Source organism: Panthera uncia, assembly GCF_023721935.1.
Source record: "Panthera uncia isolate 11264 chromosome B3 unlocalized genomic scaffold, Puncia_PCG_1.0 HiC_scaffold_1, whole genome shotgun sequence".
NCBI lineage: Eukaryota > Metazoa > Chordata > Mammalia > Carnivora > Felidae > Panthera > Panthera uncia.
Window position 1 is genome coordinate 112826735 of NW_026057582.1, and position 19580 is coordinate 112846314.

General features: G+C 44.1%; 1 protein-coding gene across 4 annotated transcripts in view; it reads left to right on the top strand.

Annotated features, from left to right (window-relative positions):
* Positions 1-17033: 17033 nt before the first annotated feature.
* Positions 17034-19580, top strand: part of ARID3B (AT-rich interaction domain 3B) — a 58410-nt gene continuing 55863 nt past the window's right edge. The window contains exon 1 of one of the 4 annotated variants that reach the window (XM_049613864.1): positions 17034-17174. Coding sequence is in view for 1 of the 4 variants with exons in the window: in XM_049613863.1 (XP_049469820.1) it covers positions 17376-17475 (100 nt within the window). In the remaining 3 variants the exon portion in view is untranslated. The other 3 variants (XM_049613865.1, XM_049613866.1, XM_049613863.1) reach the window with 3 other exon arrangements.

A 19580-nucleotide genomic window follows, 5' to 3' on the forward strand; every position in this document is an offset into this window, starting at 1 on the left:
GAACCATCTGAGAGTAAATCGCAGGCATGATGGCTTTTTACCCCTAAATACTTGAATATTTCCTGAAACAAGGTCATTCTTGACATAACAATAGAGCAATCATAAAATCCAAAACCTAACATTGATACAATAATATTATCTAACCTACAGATCTTATTCAGATATTATCAGTTGTCTCAATGATGTCCTTTAGAGCAAAGAGGGAACAAAGGATTTTTCTGGTTCAGGACGCAATCCAGGATTACATGTTGTGTTTAATCGACAAATCTCTTCAGTTTCCCTCAGTCTAGAATAACTCCTCAGTCTCTCTTTGCCTGCCGTTAGCTTGTCACTTGCAGAATACAGGCCAGATATTTTGGACAAAAGTCATTACATTAGGTTTTTTTCCTCGTGATTAAGTTCAGGCTATTCATTTTTGGCAGGAATACCACACACAAAAAAATGATGCTGTGTTCTTCTCAGTTAATCAAGAGGCATATGATGTCTATTTGTCCTATTACTGGTGGTGCTAATTACCTCTGATCCCTTGGTTAAGATGGTCAGGTTTCCCACCGTAAAGTTATTATCATTCCATTTGTAATTAATTAATAAGTATCATGTGAGGAGGTATTGTTATCCTTTATCCTATCCCTCATAAAGCTTTCACCCATTAATTTTAGTATCCATTGATGCTGAAGTTTCTCATTCTATTTTTGTAGGATTTTATTTGTAAATGGTCACACCCCACACAGGGCTCAAACCCACAACCCCGAGATCAGGAGTCACATGCTGCACCAGCTAAGTCCCAGTCACCAACCAGGCGCCCCGAGTTCCTAATTCTTTTAACTGGAAAAGTATCCATGACCCAATGGTTCAAAAGCTCCAAATAGCATATGAACATCGTGAACAGTACAGTGAAGAGTAAGTCTTCTGAGATTAGATTTCAAGTTTAATATGCGGCGACAACATGATTAGTTTATCCTGGTAAAAATTTTCTTAAAATGTTCCTCGTGGATTAAAAATACATATTTGTGCATCATTTTATTGCCTGTAAGTCGATATATTATGAAATATTCTGTATCTTCCTCTTCTTACCTAACAACACCTTTGAGATTTTTCTACATCAGAATGTATAGCTCACTCTTTTGAAGAGTTAGGGAGTGCTCTTTTCTGTGAATGTACTTAAATATATTTGCAAGGTCCCTTTCTTCAATTTAAATTTCTGAAATAGTTACTGCATACATATCATTTGAAAGCAGTTCAAAGAGTATACGTGAAAAATTCTCCCTCCCACAGCTTCCCTGAGCCAACACATTTCCCAAAAGAGGTAACCAGTGTTTCCTGTTCCACATGTATGCTTCCAAAGATACGTCACACATAGGTTGTGTAAATGAAGCTTACGTAAGTCTCCGGTTTGTCTCAGATCCCAAAACAATAAGGTCACATTCAAAGTTAACCTGAAAATCCACCACCACAGGATTTACAGCGGAAGATTGTAGAAAACCAGTTTTTCACTCTCGGTTCCCCCCCCCCCACCTCCACCCTATAAAAGATGTTGGAGAGGGTGAATCAAATAGGAGATTCAAGGTCTTTAGAGAAAGCTGTTGGGGTCCTGACTCACTGCCACACCCCTAACCTCAACATAAGGAACATGTGCCCATCACCTCACACTAATGGAAGGAGTTTTGCTGGAAGCACCCGGCAATATATCATATGTGTGTTCCTTCCAATCTGAGAGACACAGTGGCCAGTGTCTGAGTTATGCCTGGAGTATGTGAAAGGTGAAGGGCTGACTCAGGCATCCTGTAGGGTAGAGATGAGACTATGGTTGGGGGTGACCCAACAATGGGTCAAATGAACATGTTTTGTCTAGTGTAGATATGGTGCCTACATGCAAGGGGTCCAGAGATGCACTGTCCTGGATCCTGTTCAAAAAACGCTGCCCAGAGGGGCGCCCGGGTGGCTCAGTCGGTTGAGGGTCCGACTTCGGCTCAGGTCGTGATCTCGCGGTTCGTGAGTTCGAGCCCCGCGTTGGGCTCTGTGCTGACAGCTCAGAGCCTGGAGCCTGCTTCGGATTCTGTGTCTCCCTCTCTGCTCTTCCCCCACCCATGTTCTGTCTCTCTCTGTCTCAAAAATAAATAAACATTTAAAACAAAAAACAACGCTGCCCAGAGAAGTGACTGGATTTCAGCCAGAGGAAGGTGGAGACACATCACCGGAGGCCCAGAGCCTTGAGAAATAACTAAACAAACACCTGTAAAAGCAATACACTCATCTCCATGAGAGAAACCGCAGAGGTGAGATCCCCACTGATGGAATGAGGGAGCTCTCAAGAACTAAGGAATACAGTCCCTTCCCCAGAAAGAGCAACCTTAAGTGTCTGCGAACTCCAGAGAATGCCGATGCCACTTGTGACAGCGCTAGTCAAAGGCAAACTTGACTGTCTGGCCTATTACTTCCTCCACATGCTCCAACTTCAATAGACCTTATGGTTGTGCAAGTTGAAAGGGGTAGGAACTGGGGGGCCGCAATCCAGCCTGCTTTCCGTGCTCCAAACCATACGCCCTGGCAGGGGGCGTGTCTTCTGGGAGGAAGAATTGCCTTTTTCTTCTTTACGCAGAGGCACGGTACTCTCCCCACAGGGTTGCACCCATCCACAAGGGGAACCGCTTTCTGATCTGAACCGAGACCGCACTTGAACCGGCAGCCACCCAGCTTGGAGGGCTCAGAGGCAATTGCTAGGGAGACGAAGAAGGGAATGGAAGCATTGACTGAGGAAGGACTGGTCATACAGTCCTTTTCCACGGGAGGAGACCCACCTCACAGAGACCCAAGCTGGAAGGGAGGGAGAGCCCCCAAGTCAGTTTTTGAGTGATGGCTATCACAGGGAGCTGGGCATTTTTCTTGCTTAACTGATGCTGTTTGGGAGGACTTGTGACACGTAAGAGTGACCAGCAAAGTTGAGGAACCTGACCAAGAGTTCATCGAAAGGGACAGTAGAAAACTAGAACCCCAGGGAATATATTAAAGGGCCGGTGGAAAAGTTGCACCCTCTAGCTCCTTACCAGTACACATTGTCTCCTTCAGGCACAAAGCGAGGCGATACCTCCCAGTGTCCCTTGCAATCAGGTAGACTCTTTAGACTAAGTTCTCTCCAATGGAATGTGGACAGGTGAGGGTTAATCTGATGGGCACCACCTCCAGGACTGGCTTAACAACAACCCCTTCCCACTCCCTGCCATGAAACCCTTTTCTTTTCTCTTCTGCTAACTGGATACAGATGGTGACAAGGACACCAAGGGTGATGGACAGAAGGACCTTGGGTCTGTGTAAAATACTTACTAATTACAAAGGGACAAAGAATGACTTCACAGTGGAGAGAACTGGCAGACAACCACCTTAGCCAAGTGGTCAAAGTTAACATTGCCATACTCTGTGCCTGCCGATATAATGCACTGAAAACCAACAACACCACCTCTGCGGTGTTCCTTCCAGAAATGCACATCCTCACATCTGATCAGGCAAACCCAAACTGAGGACAATGAACAAATCAATGGGCCTGTACTCTTCAAAAATGTCGAAGTCATCAAAGACAAAGGCTGTAGATTAATTATTTAAAGGGAAATAAAGAGACTTGACGATTTTAAATGCAATGTTTGACCCTGAACCAGAAAAACAAGTTTTTGTTTTATTTGGTTATAAAGCCTATTTGGGGGATATTTAAAAAACTAGGAGTATGATCTGTAAGTTAGATAACAGTATGGCATCAAAGTTAATTTCCAGATTTTGGGAATCATACAATGGTTATGTAGGAGAATGTACTTGTATTTATGAAACACACACCAAAATATTTAGGCATAAAGGGATGTTGTGTCTGCAAATTACTCTCAAATGGCTCATAGAATATAGTAATAATACGTATACAGAGAGGGAAAGAATGGTAAGGCAAATGTGGGAAAATGTTAACCTTTGCAGAGTCTGGGGCAGAGTATATGGGAACTCTTTGCACTAATTTTGCAGCTTTTTTATAAGTCTGAAATTATCACCAAATAGCTTTTTAAATTTTTTTAAGTTTATTTATTTATTTCGAAAGAGAGAGGTCCGGGGAGGGAGGGTGGGAAGGGCAGAAAGAAAGGGCTCTGTCGGTGCAGAGCCCTACTTGGGGCTCGAACTCGCAAACCATGAGACCATGACCTGAGTCAGAATCAATCAAAAGTTGGACGCGTAACTGACTGGGCCACCCAGACACCAAATAACTTTTAAATTATATAAACCTGAACACCTAGAATGGAAAATTCTGGCCCCTAGGATAGAGAACAAAAGCATGGAAAGCAGGGCATGTCAGTGAGCGGTTCTCGGGTAGAGGCTTAGCACTTCATACAGTCATCAGCTTGCTGCAGGGTTCTTGTGTTCAGTAGCAACTTCTAAGGGTCATCTGCTTTCTGGTAGCTCTCTAGGAACTTGAGTTTAAAATTTCCAGTAAGTGCAATTTTCTGATTTTTACTGCTGTATAACAGATAATGTCATCTTAGCTGAGTAACATGAATCCAAAGATCAATCCTTTGGAGTTTGACTGCTGTGATAAGGCCCTCTTTTCAAGCAAGGTTTAAGTTTCTCGGATTTTTCCAAAACGCCCAATCACCTGGTCTAATAAGGGCATTTAGAAGAGGGTCAGTGGCTGGCAAGGGCATGTGGCATGTGCCTGTTTACTGATCAGACTAAGTTGATTCGGTTAATCCTTTACAACATGCAGCCAGCTCTGCCTCTCAGAGGTTAGAATCCACTATAGGTAGAGAGATTCCTAGTCACATGGGCCTGCCTACCAGGTACTACTTTGTAGGAAGGCAATCTGTGAGTTCCTGAATGGCAAGGACATGGAGTCTTAAGAACCAAGGACAGTACTTAAGGCCATGGGAAGTCAAGCGTGTCCACTAATTCAACTAATTGAAGTATCAATATTCCTTTTGTTCTCTCTTCTTTTCTAGGTGATTAAGAGTGATAAGGGCAGTGAGACTTCTACGTGAGAGGTGATACTTGACAAAACTCAAGAATAATTGCCCCAGTGAAATATGTTCCTGTGTCATTAAACACCAAGCTGGAATATCTTAAGCAGTGACTGCAAAGTGCAGTCAAAGCGCAGAACTGTGAGCGCTGTGGCTTTTTGACAGGGGCAGGCTTCAACTCACCCAGAAAAGAAACACATGATTACCATAAGTATCCATAACTCATACAGGGAGGTAATTGGGTGGAGTCTCTTTGGAAATATTCCAAGGATCTCTCAGGGCAGGATTCCAATATATGCCTCACTCTTTTTTTTTTAATTTTTTTAACGTTTATTTATTTTTGAGACAGAGAGAGACAGAGCATGAACGGGGGAGGGGCAGAGAGAGAGGGAGACACAGAATCGGAAGCAGGCTCCAGGCTCTGAGCCATCAGTCCAGAGCCCGACGCGGGGCTCAAACTCACGGACCTCGAGATTGTGACCCGGGCTGAAGTCAGACGCTTAACCAACTGAGCCACCCAGGCGCCCCTATATGCCTCACTTTTATAAGGTTTCCTGGGTTACCTTGTTCACAGGTGAGGCGTGCATTGACCATGTCTTCTCCTGTCTCAGGTAAGTTTCCCCATCCATGTTTAATATCACGGCCACTCTGTCCCCTCTGTGGTGTCCAGTGTCCATCTGAGGTGTTCTGGTGTTATTGGAGGCTGGCTCCCTGGATCCTGCAACCAACCTTTTTCATGTATGATGGCATTCTTGAACCTCTCCGTAGGCTCCTCATCCCGTTTTTAAAAGAAATCACCGTGTAAAGACTTCAGTTAGAGCAGCTTGTGAGCATAATGATTTATAAAGCATTTCCTCTAATTTGTGTATGTGTGAGCCTCTACTTAATGGAAGTAATTTCCAAGACGTCAAGAAACTCGCTTATTTGGTGTCCGTTTTTAACAAGCACACCTGAGGAGGTAAAAAGAAGAAATACTCTCTTTCTTTCCATGGTGTTCTGAAATCATGGGCCGTGAGTCAGAATGTCAGAATGTACTGCTTGTTCCTTGCTGTATTTAACAAGATATTGTAAGAGGTAAGCTCAGGCTAGAAGGTCCTGGTTTGCAAACAGAAATGAAAAGGAGCCGACAGAGCCCAGAAGTAGGGCCTTACGCCCGACCAGCAGGAAAAAAGACAGAAAAGGTTTTGAGAAACAAAGGTCTACGAAGATATTTCAGTTAAACAGAGGAATTTTTCAGCACTAGTGCGAAGAACAGCTTCAAGGCTTTCCTCCCACCTAAGCCTCTCATTTCATATGGCTTCACTGTAACTGCCATTAAGTTGGGAAAGAGGCATGGAGTAAAGAAATAAATGAAAGTTGATACTTCTATCTTGAAAAAAAAATCTCTTGGCCATGATTTCTGGCACAAGAAGCTGCTTAGAAGCAAATAGATCTGAATTTTCTGAGAGAGCTGTATTGCCAAAAACCCACAAGCCTGGCCTGAATAAGCAAAGGCAGAAAACAACCCTTGGATCTCCAGACTTGCACCAGCAGGAAGCGGACTGTTAAGGCTGTAATGTCCCCAAGGAGGGCATGCTCCCTGCTTCCTATGTAGCCAGGGAGAGCGATGGCTGAGGGCAGAACCAGGGTACAAAGAAAACAAGGACAAGAGAATTTTCCCTAAAGAGAAAAATTGGGTCTAATCTAGGAACTTCTTTCACTGCCAGGAAAGGGAGTCTTCACTATGTAGTAGGATTCCACGATTGCTCTGCATGTGACTTCGTGTTTCCCATTCTCCCTTTTCCAAACAGTTTTTATTGCAGTTTTCCTGCCCCCTCTGTCACTGTGCAGTGGGGTAGTGATGAAGTGGCAATAACTTGGCTTTTAGTTTGCTTTTTTTTTTTTTTAAGTAGGCTTCACACCCAATGCGGACCCAGCGCGGGGCTTGAACTCATGACTTTGAGATCAAGACCTGAGCCAAGATCAAGAGTTGGATGCCTAACCAACCGAGTCACCCAGGCAGCCCTAACAACTTGGTTTTTAGTTCATACGTTGTTAGACCATGAGGAAATTAATCCAGGTCAACTAGAGAAGACTGCAATCCAGATTTTGATATGAATGCCATAATTGGATGGGACTTTCTGTCATCTCCCTTAGGGGAAGGGTGAGTCTATTTGGTGGTCAGAAAGACTGACTATAACAGAGACCTCTTGCTGCCTAACAAAAGCCATTATTCTGCAGGCATACGGCTAGACTCTTTCTCACATCCCCTTCCAATATGGGAGTGGCCATATGACAAAGTGTTCTCCAGTGTAACACGAGTGGAAGCAATGAGCACCACTCTGTGACCTAGGGGATGGTAGAGCACAAGATGGAAGGGGCCTGGGGTCCAGAATGATAGCAATGAAGGAGCCACCTCCCTGACCTGAGTATCTGCCCAGGACTGTTAGGGTGAGCAAGAAATAAGCTGTTTTGCTGAGTCATGTTTGGGATGTAGTTGTTGCAGAAGTTTAGAGACCTACCCCATGAGTCATGCTTGTTCAACATAATGACCACACACGGACACCGTTTGTAAACACAATTATTAATGGTAACATACTAAACACCCTGTAACGAACCTTGCTTTTTTCAGTGTCCTGGAAAGCGTTCCATTTCAGTACATCAAAGACTTCCTCATTTTTCTCTTTCTTCTTTTTTGCTTTTTGATAGCTCAGGTACAACACTATTTAACCAGTTCCCTGCTGGTAGACATTTGGGCTGTTTCTGATCTTTTGCTAGTGTCACATGCTCAAGTTCTTTCCATTGGTACTCTGCAAACACAAGATACAGATCAGCCTCATGTCCAGCATGATCTAGTTTCATTCTCTGATGCATGACGTTACTTAGTTTCTTTTCTCCAAATTGCAGAGCTAATTATGTGACAATGTTGATTGTCTGTGGTACACTTATAAACTGTACATTGAAAAATACACTCTGGGCACCTGGGTGGCTCAGTCGTTTAAGCGTCCAACTCTGGATCTCGGCTCAGGTCTTGATCTCTTGCTTATGGGTTCAAGCCCCCTGTTGGACTCCACACTGGGCATGAAGCCAACTTAAAAGAAAGAAAGAAAAAGAAACTCAAATGGTTACAAGTCAAATATTGAAACCGCTGGGAGGAATATGGCATGGTGGTTACCAGCATGAATTATAGTCAGACAGCTCTGGGTTTTAAATCCCAGCTCTGCTCTCTATAATATGTAACTTAACTTGGGGCAAGTTACTTAACTCCTGTGAGCATGTTACCTCACTTGTAAAATGGGGCTTATTATGAGGATTAAGTGAGAAGGTAAGTGAAGTGCTTAGTATATAATAACTAGCGGTAAATAAATACTGTAGATTTTTTCTTAATACAGCATTTTTCTAATTCCCAAGGAAAGCAAAAATTAAACTTGAATCTAAGGTTAGGACATGCATCCTAAGTGTCTTTCTTCTTCTTTTTTTTTTTAATTATTTATGTATTTATTCAGAGAGAGAGAGAGGGATAGAGAGCATGTGAGCACCAGGAGAAGGGCAGAGAGAGAGAGAGAGAGAGAGAGAGAGAGGGAGGGAGAGAGAGAATCTCAAGCAGGTTCCACGTTCAGCACCGAGCCCAATGCAGGGCTTGATCTCAAGACCGTGAGATCATGACCTGAGCCTAACTCGAGTTGGATGCTTAACTGACTGAGTCACCCAGGCACCCCATTAAGTATCTTTATTCTTCTTTTTTTTGAATGTTTATTTTTGAGAAAGAGAGAGAGTGGGGGAGGGGCATAGAGAGAAGGAGACACAGATCTAAAGCAGGCTCCAGGCTCTGAGCTGTCAGCACAGAGCCCGACGCAGGGCTCGAACCCACAAACTGCGAGATCATGACCTGGGCTGAAGTCAGACACTTAACTGACTGAGCCATCCTGGCACCCCATGAGTATCTTTAGTCTTAAGGTGGGAATTGGTTTTCAAAAGATTAAATCATCATTCGATTTTTTTTTCAAAATGATTTTCTTTTACATACTTTCCTGCAACTTGGTAGTTTCTTCTTAAGTCAGTCTACCACTGACATCTTCCCATGTCAGTAGAAAGTATTGACTTCATTGTTTTTAGTGGCCATAACCATTTTTTTGATAGCTATTCATTTTTTCATAAAGAGAAAGCCCCCAAATCTTGTGACCACTTATTTGAGTTTTCTATCTAACTATTAGAGTTCAATTACATTGGGTCAAGGCTTATACTGCAGGTTCAGGAAATTCACTTGTTACCATGTCATAATTAACGTTAAAACAAACAACACAGAGGCCTCATTGCTTTGGGGAGTGAGAAGAGAATGGTAGAAAATGCAGGCAAGTGTAAATGCCATTCTCCTAGCACTTGAATTCCAGACGTGAAACTGGAGGGCTGAACTGTCCATATTAGGAAATGACTGGTTGCTTGATGGCCAAACAGTTAAGCTAAGTGTTTTGCTTTTGGGGGGTGGGTGATATGGAAGAGAATTGGTCGGGAGGATATCAGATCAGTTAGCTTCATAACCGCCCTATTCTCTTTCAGCATAATCTCAGTGGTTAGAAGCATTATAAAATCAAGCTTTCGCTTTAATTGGAGAGACTTGAAAACCCAGCTCATTTTTTAAAGATGACGTTTCTGCATCAGTTTCCCAAATGAGGTTATGTGTTATTGGCTGAAATTGCAGCAGGTTAAAAGCCCAGGTTTGAATCGGGGCACCTGGGTGGCTCAGTCAGTTGAGCGTCCTACCCTTGATTTTGGCTTGGGTCATGGTTCCAGGGTCATGGAATTGAGCCCTGTGTTGGGCTCTGAGCTGAGTGTGGAGCCTGCTTGGGATTCTCTCTCCCTCTGCCCCTCTGCCTTCTCCCCCACTTGCTCTCTCTCTCTCTCTCTCTCTCTCTCTTTCAAAAAAAAAAAAAAAGACAGGTTTGAATCAAAGCATTCAACACACGCTTTTGCTATGAAGTCGTAAATGAAGGCCTAGGACACAGACAATCCTTTCAACCTCTCTGGCATTGAATGTATTTCACCCTGATAAAATATCAGGAATCCCCATTATATTATACTCAGTTTTCTTTAGCTAAGAGTCAGGGATAAAAGGGCTGTAAACTGGCAATGGGAACATGGCTGTGCCATGTGCTTTGTGGGGGCAATAAAGACATGATGAGACCCAAACACCTCAAACCTAATAAAACAAGTGCTCTCCACAGTCTGCTTGAGAAACTCCTTTTCTCCACCCTAGATTTAGGAAACTTCTTTTCCACTGAAGTTTCTCTATGATACCTTGCATCCTCTGAGCCCGTGTTTCCAAAATACTTACCTCCGTAAATTCTCTATACTTACGTCCTGAAATTGACTTTTTTTTCTTTAATTCAGAGAGGACAAGAGTCCTGGTCGACCTTAACAATAGGAAAATGCACATTACTGTTCTTGGTAATTCAACATTCAGTGTTGGTGCTTAGAAATAAAGATTATTTTGATGGATGGAAAGCCCCTGGGCATGTGTAGGTGTCTGTGGACACATTTACAGCAACCGGTTGGCTCTATGATTCTCCCAGCCGACCAACTTCAGTTCAGGCGCCCTCTCATCTTAAGACTCGTTAGCACTTGACAGTGTCTGGCTTATCACAGCTCTGTCGGGTGGAGGGCCAGATGGCTCCCACAAAGCCCCGACCAGAGGCACAGACCTGTGACCAGATATCTCGTTCTGGGACGGATGGCTTGAACTGCCTCTTGCTGCCTTTTGCTCTACCGGTCTGCGGGACTGCCGAGAGCTAGAGCCACCAAAGAAATCTGGATGGAGTTTGCAAAGACAGCTTTCAATTAAGTATCAAGGAGAGTGAGATGATCTAATGTTTTCAAAGGTGAGTGAGTCACTTAGGGATTGGCCTTTTTATTTGCTTTAGAGGTCTGACTTGTTCCATTCCCAGGTGAGGGAAAGAACAAAATAGTCAAGGCAGTTTATCAGAATGTTGGCAAAACCCAGAGCCACCAGATTGGAAAGGACTTTTGCAGTGGAAGCAGGTTGAAAGGGAATGTGGCAAGACAGCAGCTACCAGCAGGAGCCCTTATTACTTTGAAGAATGTTCTCAAAGTTCAGCTTTGGGCCTCAGTGATTAGGTGCAGGCAGTCCCCCAGGCTTGACTGGCTTATGGAAGCTGACACATCATGTAACCCAAGTCATCAGACACCAAATAACCATTTTCTGATTCAAACTATAGAACTATAGAAACAGTTCTATAAAAGAAAAGCCTGAAGAGTCGGCCTGATGGGCATCCCCCCACCTCTCATAGGAAAACCCAGTGGACAATGAAAGCCCCATCAGGCGGCAGACAACATCACTGGTGCCTCCACCTCCGTGATGAGGTCCCCTCAGGAATGGTGGACTTGATCCACCTCCTTTCACACCCTCTTGGCCAGTCACACTCTTTCTTTACACACGTTAATAACATTTACTCAGCAGAGGCTGTACACATGCTCATATAAAGCTCCTGAGGCTGTACCTTGATCTCAGGACAAGAGGAAGCCTTAATCATCTGGTTACATTTTAGTTGTCCATGGCATTAAAGGTACAGTCACTGCAGAACAGTCCCCTCCTGCCTTACTAGTATCATTGTGTCCCCCCCTCTTGTGGGGCCAATGCAAATTGGAAATGTAATCACTGGTAATTTCAATGGGAAAGCATTTTATGTTTCTTGAGTCCCCAGACTGACACCCACTCATGCTAAAATACCAAATCTCATTAAGAGAGACACAATTACGTCAGTCATTAATATTGGCTATCAGAAACACAAACTGAAGCCATTCTTCCCTTTACTAGTCATGACTAATTACATTATTATTCTATAATATGATCATTTCTCTGTTGTTTCTTAGTTTTTATGCCCTGTACATTTAAGATTAAATTTCTAACAACATATACATACAAATGATACCCAATATTTATACAATTCAACCTTTATTTAAAAAAAAAAAAGCGTAATAAAATCAATGAAAACCAGGCGAATGTTATTAGTTTTACCGAATGAGTTGAAATACAACAGACAGGATGCGTAAGATCACTCCTGCTGTAAATAAGCAAAACAATGAGAAATTAGATGGGAGAACATAAGGTAACATAGACTAACTAGGTGATGATGATGCATGATGGCTACCTTCTGCAGGTGCTAAGCAGCTCCAATAAGTACACCCAAACAAATCCAGCCCAACAGATACAAAGAAATGCCCTGGGTATCTGTTATTTTATTGCAAAACAAACCACTTCACAACTGATTGCTTTAACTCTAAAACAATCAACATTATTTTTCACTGGTCTCTGGGTTCACTGGAAGTTTCTCCTGGTCTAGGCCAGCACAGCTGGACTTGGATAGTCTACAATGGCCCAGCTCACATGTCTGGTGGTTGGCAGGTTAGTCGATCCAATGAGCCACACTCGTATGTTTGGCAATTGGTTAGACATCAGACAAGGTGTTGATCTCGTGTTTCTCATCACCCACCCATCAGGTTAGCCAAGAGTTTTTCACAAGGTGGTGGAGTTCCCAGCACTGAGAGAGCAAACCGCAATCGGAAGCACTTTTTAAGAATCTCCTTGTATCGAAGAAGAAGAAGAAGAAGAAGAAGAAGAAGAAGAAGAAGAAGAATCTCTTTGTATCAGATTTGCTAATGTCCCATAGAACAAAGCAAGCCTCGAATGAGAGACTAGGGAGAGACTATACCTGTTGATGGGAGAAGCTAAAAAATACCAAGGCTATTCGCTTCAATCTACTATACCTTGGAAGCCAAAATAGAGAGATTGAATGTTATTCTTTATAACCAGAATGGATGGTTATCTCAGGGTTGAAACATATGTCTATGGGGAGGAGGACTTTTCTGTTTTAACTACTGAGGTCATCTAGGAAGGCTGCCCTCTTGGGTCTGCTACTACACCTGAGGCGAAGAGATGAAACCAAAGAGGTAGCAGAGGTTAGGGCTCTGTAGGCCACATGAAGGAATTTCAGTCTTGATCCCAAGAGCAATGGGACCCTAGAGCACTTTAAGGAGAGATAAGATCACTTGGGCTGCGGTGAGGACAGTAATTCTAGAAGCTTTTCCAGGAAGGGGAATAGTGAGATAAGCCGTTCGTCATAGAATATGGGGTCAAGAGAAAGATTTTTTTGTGTTTTGTTTTTTTTGTTTTGTTTTGTTTTAAGCAAAAGATGTTTGAAACTAGAGCTTGCTTGAATACTGTTAGAAAGATCCAGTATTCAAGAGGTTAGAGGGAGAGCCCTGAGAATTGAGAAAGGAAACTCGAGCGCACATGCAATGTTTGACTTTTAAAAAATCATATAATAAAATTGACTGTATTTTTCTTTTTTTTATTTTTAAATTTTTTTTTCAACGTTTTTTTTTTTTTTTTGGGAAAGAGAGAGACAGAGCATGAACGGGGGAGGGGCAGAGAGAGAGGGAGACACAGAATCGGAAACAGGCTCCAGGCTCCGGGCCATCAGCCCAGAGCCTGACGCGGGGCTCGAACTCACAGACCGCGAGATCGTGACCTGGCTGAAGTCGGACGCTTAACCGACTGCGCCACCCAGGCGCCCCGACTGTATTTTTCTATATACAGTTTCTATTTTCTATTGTGTAGTTCTGTGGACGTTAACACCTTCACATAACTGCCACCACAATCAGGATAGAGGAGTTCCATCTCCCCAAACCCTCCTTTTTGCTGTCCCTGTATTATTTTATTTGAGAGAAAGAGAAAGAGAGACAAAGAGAGCTGGAAAGAGGGGAGAGAAAGGGAGAGAATCTTAAGCAGGCCCCATGCTGAGTGTGGAGCCCACCTTGGGGCTTGACCCCACGTCCCTGGGATCATAACCTGAGCCGAAACCAAGAATTGGATGCTCAACCAACTAAGACACCCAGGCACCCTTTGTTGTCCCTTTATAATGACTCCTCCACCTCGAATTCCTGGCAACCACTGACTTATTCTCCACCACTACGTGTTTATCTTTCAAGAGTGTCATTTTGAGACTAGCTTCTTTCATTCAACGTAATGCCTTTATCATTATGTTATAATGCCAAGCTGTTGGGTAGATCAACACTTCACCCTTTTTTGTTGCTGAGTAATATAATATCCCATTGGGGTCAGCTTCTGATAGCATTCCCCGGGTCAGTAAATGGTTTCACCATTCTACCAGTTATTTGGGCCAAAAACCTTGGCTTCATCCTTGATTCTCTTCTCCAACCTACACGTCTAATCCATCAGTAAATCCTGGTGGCTTTACTTTCAGAATAGACCTGGAATCTGACTACTTACCAGCTTCTTTGCTGTCATCTAGTTCAGGCCACCAGCATGCTCTGGAGGACAAGTGCTTCCACTCTTACCCCTCCACCCTCAGTCTACTCTCCACACAACAGCTAGAATGAGCCTTTTAGAGGCTTAAATCTGATCAAGCCACTCTTGTGCTCAACTCGCCAGTGGGTTCAATGTTAACAATCCAAATTTGTCACCATGGCCTAAGGCCCTGCATGATTGGGCCCCTGGCTGCCTCTCAGATCTCTTTTCCTGCTGCTTTCCCCCTCATTAATTGTGTCAGTTATAGGAGTCTCTTTGCCATTCTGTTAGCAAGTCAGGCATGCTCCTGCCTCAGAGCATTTGAATTTTCTGTCTCCTCTGGAACACTCCTTCCCTGGATATCCACAAGTCAATTCGTTTCTGCTGATCAGTCCTTCTCTGACTGACATGTAAAATAGCAGCTTCATGACACCACTGTCTAACCCTTAACTCTGCTTTGTTCTTCATATAGCACATATATATTTGTTTTTCTGTCTTTCAACACTAGAAAAATCTTTTAGGACAAGGAATTTTTTTGTTCGCCACTTAACAAGCACCTAGAGGGGTGCCTTGCCTGGCAGAGAGTGGAAGTTCAACGAATATGTATTTTTAAATGTTTATTTATTTTTGAGACAATGCGAGAGACAGAGTGCAAGCAGCGGAGGGGCAGACAGAGGGAGACACAGAATCTGAACCAGGCTCCAGGCTCTGAGCTGTCAGCCCAGAGCCTGACGCAGGGCTCGAACTCACGAACTGGAGATCATGATCTGAGCCGAAGCAGGACACTTAACGAACGGAGCCACTCAGGCGCCCCTTCAACGAGTATTTTTTATTTAATAAGTCATAGGCGGAAAAGACAGAATGGAAACACCTGTAGATCTCTAGATTTTAGGACATTCTACATTTATTTCATTTTAATTCCAATATAATTAAAATACAGTATTAGGTTCGTTTCAGGTATACAATACAGTGATTGAACAATTCCATACATCACCCAGTGCACGTCATGACACATGCACTCCTTAATCCTCATCATCTATATCATCCACTCCCCCACCCACCTCTCCTCTGGTAGGCATCAGTTTGTTCTCCATAGTTAAAAGTTTGTTTCTTGGTTTGTCCCTCTTTTTTTCCCCTTTACTCCTTTGTTTTGTTTCTTAAATTCCACATATGAGTGAAATCATGTTGTATGTTTTTCTTTGCTTGACTTATTTCATTTAGCATTATACTCTCTAGTTTCATCTGCATTGTTGCAAGTGGCAAGGTTTTTTTTCGTGGCTGAATAATATTCCATCGTGTGTGTGTGTACACATACCATACCATATCTTCTTTAGCCATTCATCTATCAATTGACACTTGGCTGTTTTCATAATTTGGCTATTATAAATAATGCTGCAATAAACATAGAGGTGCATGTATCCCTTTTAATGTTTCTGTATTTTGGGGGTATAGGGCATTCTACACTTTGTGACTTATACAGTAAGATAATCAGGGGAAGGTGTATGGGAAGTGTAGGGTTACAGATTTGCAGAGCTAGTGGACAGCAAATTAACTAGAAAAATATTATAATGAAATTTCCAGGCACTAAAAAATTTCAGAGCCAATTTATGGTTGAAATTAATAAGCTAGTGATGGCAGTCTGTTCAGCAGGACAATTTTCTATGACCAGCTACAGGAATAGAGAGGCATGTTGGTCCACCTAGAGTGGAGGACTTAGTTGGAGAAAAAGGGCATGGCAGGCAGGTTCAGTAGTAAGAGCCAGATTGTAATGGTACACCCTTGTACCTAAGACGCATAAGAAGGGAAGTGAAGAATGCAGACTAAGTGGAGGCTTTCAACGGATTAGAGGTACTGATAAAGTGAAAAAAAAGTTCTGAACAAGTTCTTCAGCAGTCAAACTGAAAGGACATCAGGTTGCAATTGGAAGGATGTTCCAATTACTAATTTGTGACACAACAATGTTTCTGGTGACAAGGTCTGGGCTTTTGCCTAAGATTGGGAGGCTGATGTCAGGGTCGCTAAAGATGAGGCCCAAGATGGTTCAGGGTCAGTTTCACTTTAATTATCAAGATGGAAGATAGAGGAGAGAAAATTAAAACACGGAGCTGGATGCACAAATAAACAGATGGTTTCTAAGAGGCGGTTACATAGGTGGCAAAGTCTTAAGAAGTGTCTGAGAAGCAAGAGTTTTTACAAGAGGTGACCGGACTCGGCACATAGCCCCCCACCTTTTGAACTTCGGAAGTGAGAATACTAATTCATGGGAGGGGGTTCCAGAGGATGCAGCATCCTCGGAACACAACCAGGTCCCAGTTCAAGAGGTTCAGAGAAAACTGGTCTGGAAGAGGGCATCTCAGAGGCAAATCGGTTTGAAAGCAGATGGTTGGGAAGGGGACGGAAGCAGAAAAAAACACGGACACCTCTCGTCCTTTATTTACCTTCCTACCAACCTGACTCCGCGCCACACCTCCACAAACAGAGAACAGAAAAGACTGAACGCAGCCCATCTCTTTTCAACTCCGCGCGGAAGCCCTCACACCGGAACGCCGCGGAGTCCAAGCTCCCCATTGGCGGAAGCTTCCGCCAGCTTCCATCCGCTTCCGCCAACGACTCAGTCGGGCGGAGCCGTCCCTAGAAGTCACTTCCGCTTGACCCCGCCCCCTCGTTCCCATTTTGGCTGCTTCCGGCCTCAGGCCCCGCCCCATCCAGTGTAGCCCCGCCCCTGCCCCGCCCCGGGCTCGCGGTCCCGGCCCCGCGGCGCCGCTTCCGGTGCGGGCCCCGCCCCGGCTGTGGCCCCCGGCTGCGGAGGAGTCCGAGAAGCAGCTGCTGCGGCGGGGCCTGAGTGGCTGCTTTCACCCCCCCGGCCGGACCCGGAGAGCTGCGCACAGGTAAGCCGCGTGGGGCCCGGCTCCCTCAGTCGCGCGGGAGAGGGGGCTGTGGCAGGTGGAGGTACGCGAGGGGAGGCAGGTGTGTGGGGGGGAGACGCGAAGGCGCGGGCCGGCTGAGCGCGGGGCCGCGGAGGAAAAGTGAGAGCGCCGGGAGGAGACCCGAGGCGCCCTGCAACCAGTAGGGTGATTTGAGATAAAGAGATGGGAACAGTAAGGGGCCCCCGGGAACTGAGGGCGAGGATAGGTGGGGTTGGGGCGATCGAAGAAGAGCCAGCGGATTGGCTGAGAGGGCTTGGTGGAGGTAAAAGTGATAGGGTTGCGATTGGGGGTATAATGAAGGCGGGGGGGGGGGGGGGGGGTAAAGAGGGGGGGGGGGGGGGGGTGCTGGCGTAACCAGGGAAGGAGGTGTGGGGCTTGAAGGGGACCAGGGCCAGAGGGATCCGGCAGCGAAGGTAGCGGGAATGGTAGGGGAGGCCGGGTTCAAAGCTACAAGCGGTCCGTTGCGCCGGGCATGGTGGTCCGGGAACTTTAGTGGAAATGGGGGAGGGGGCCGTGTGAAGGGATGAACGGGCTTAGATTTCTGAGACACAAGTTTTCTAAATACAGGCAGGTGGCATTATTGTTTGGATCTTTCTGCTTAGGGACAGGAGGTTGATGGGCTCTTGGGGGAGGGTGTGTGTATTGAGTTGTGGAACTGAGTCATTTCAATCTTACTAAAGAGGCTGTGAGACACCTCCCCCTCTGCTGGGGACAGCATACTAAGAAGATGGTGCCACAGGACAAGAAGCAGTTGTTCAATGGCTGGCAGGACTCAGTCGAAAAATTATTCTCTTGTAACTGATTGACTGCAGTGATTGTAAGGAAAATTAAAATGACCACCGAATTATTTGCTTTATTCTTTTGTTTAATTTTTTTTTACGCCAGTTTTTATCCTAAGTGCATACTTTTGCCAACTGGATTTAATGTGGGTGTAAGTCTTTTCATGTTCTGTTAACTATAAAAAGGGCTAAAGCTGCAGGCGTAACTCACACTTTCTCAAGTGCCAAGAGAGGAAGTAAAGGCAGTAAGAGGCAAATTGGAATTTGAATCTTCCACCAAATTCAAAAGGCAAAAGCAGTGCTTCTCGGATAAACCGAAAATGAGAATTCTTATCTCTGCTTTTTTGCCTAGCTTTAAAAATTGTACCTTTTTCCTCTAACCCATTAAAAAATTAATAAAACCACACAGTTTTTATTGCTAGGGATGTGATTACTTCCCCATGAATTTTTGAAAACACTGAAGGCATTTAGTTTTTTTTTTTTTAATCTTTATACTCCGTTCTAAAACAGTGAAACAATGCAAATATCAAGTCCCAACCTGTGCGAAGCAGCTTCTTCTTTCATGTGATGACAACATTGTACGCCATGTTGCGAGTCCTGTTACCTAAAATTTGCCCGTGCGTAGTAATCCAATCAGTTATGGGGAAACATAACTCAAGTGAGGTTTGTTGGGGGTGGAGATCTGGAGAGGAGGACAGGAAAGAGGGAGGGAAAGAGGGAGCTAGCGGAGAAGAGGGTGTGAAAGGGGGATGTGTTTGGAGACTGATTGGTAAGAATGCTGATAAACCTGTCCCTAGAGTACTTTTGGCCTGAAAGCCTTTTCTTTTTGGTATTTGTCTTAGAATATCATAGTAGAAGTGAATCAGAAAGAAAAGAGATGTGAAGAGATTTACTTGGTGGTTTATAAAAAAGAAGCATTACCTTGTTGTTGAGACAATATTAATATCTGTTTCAATTTAATTAACTTTAAAATCTCCAGAGGAATTCCCCCACTGTTTGTTTTTTGAGTGACGACTGCAATTTGAAACTCTTGCCTCCTTGTGTATTTCTTTCATGTTGTTGAAATTGGATTCTCTTTGAGGCCATAATGTACAGTTAACATGGCTCAGCCCACTTGAAGAGCAGGCTGGCAATTTGATCTGGGAAATTTGAAAAGTTTAAACCTAAAAGCCGTTTGCTAGGTTCTGTTTTGGTATGAGAGAAATCATTCTGTCTTCCTGATTGCTCTGCGTCTGGCTTGGATGGTACTTCTTTCTCTGATGGGCCCGGGAACGTAAACAGTGTTCCCTCTTTTGTAGGCAGGACCTTCTTTCCTTTATTCTTGAGGTTTTCATGCTCACCACCTTTGTACAGTGCAAACCCAGTTGCCTTTTCAGTAATAAACTGGCTAATGTTTGATAATGTTGAGAGAGAGAGATCAGAACACAGAAGTTCACAGTAATAAACTGGCTAATGTTTGATAATGTTGAGAGAGAAAGGTCAGAACACAGAAGTTCACAGGCTAGGTATTGTCTGGATTTACTTCTTTTTAAACCCACGGTAGTCCGCCTCTGCTGAGACTCATCCTGTCTTCACACCGTTCACTACG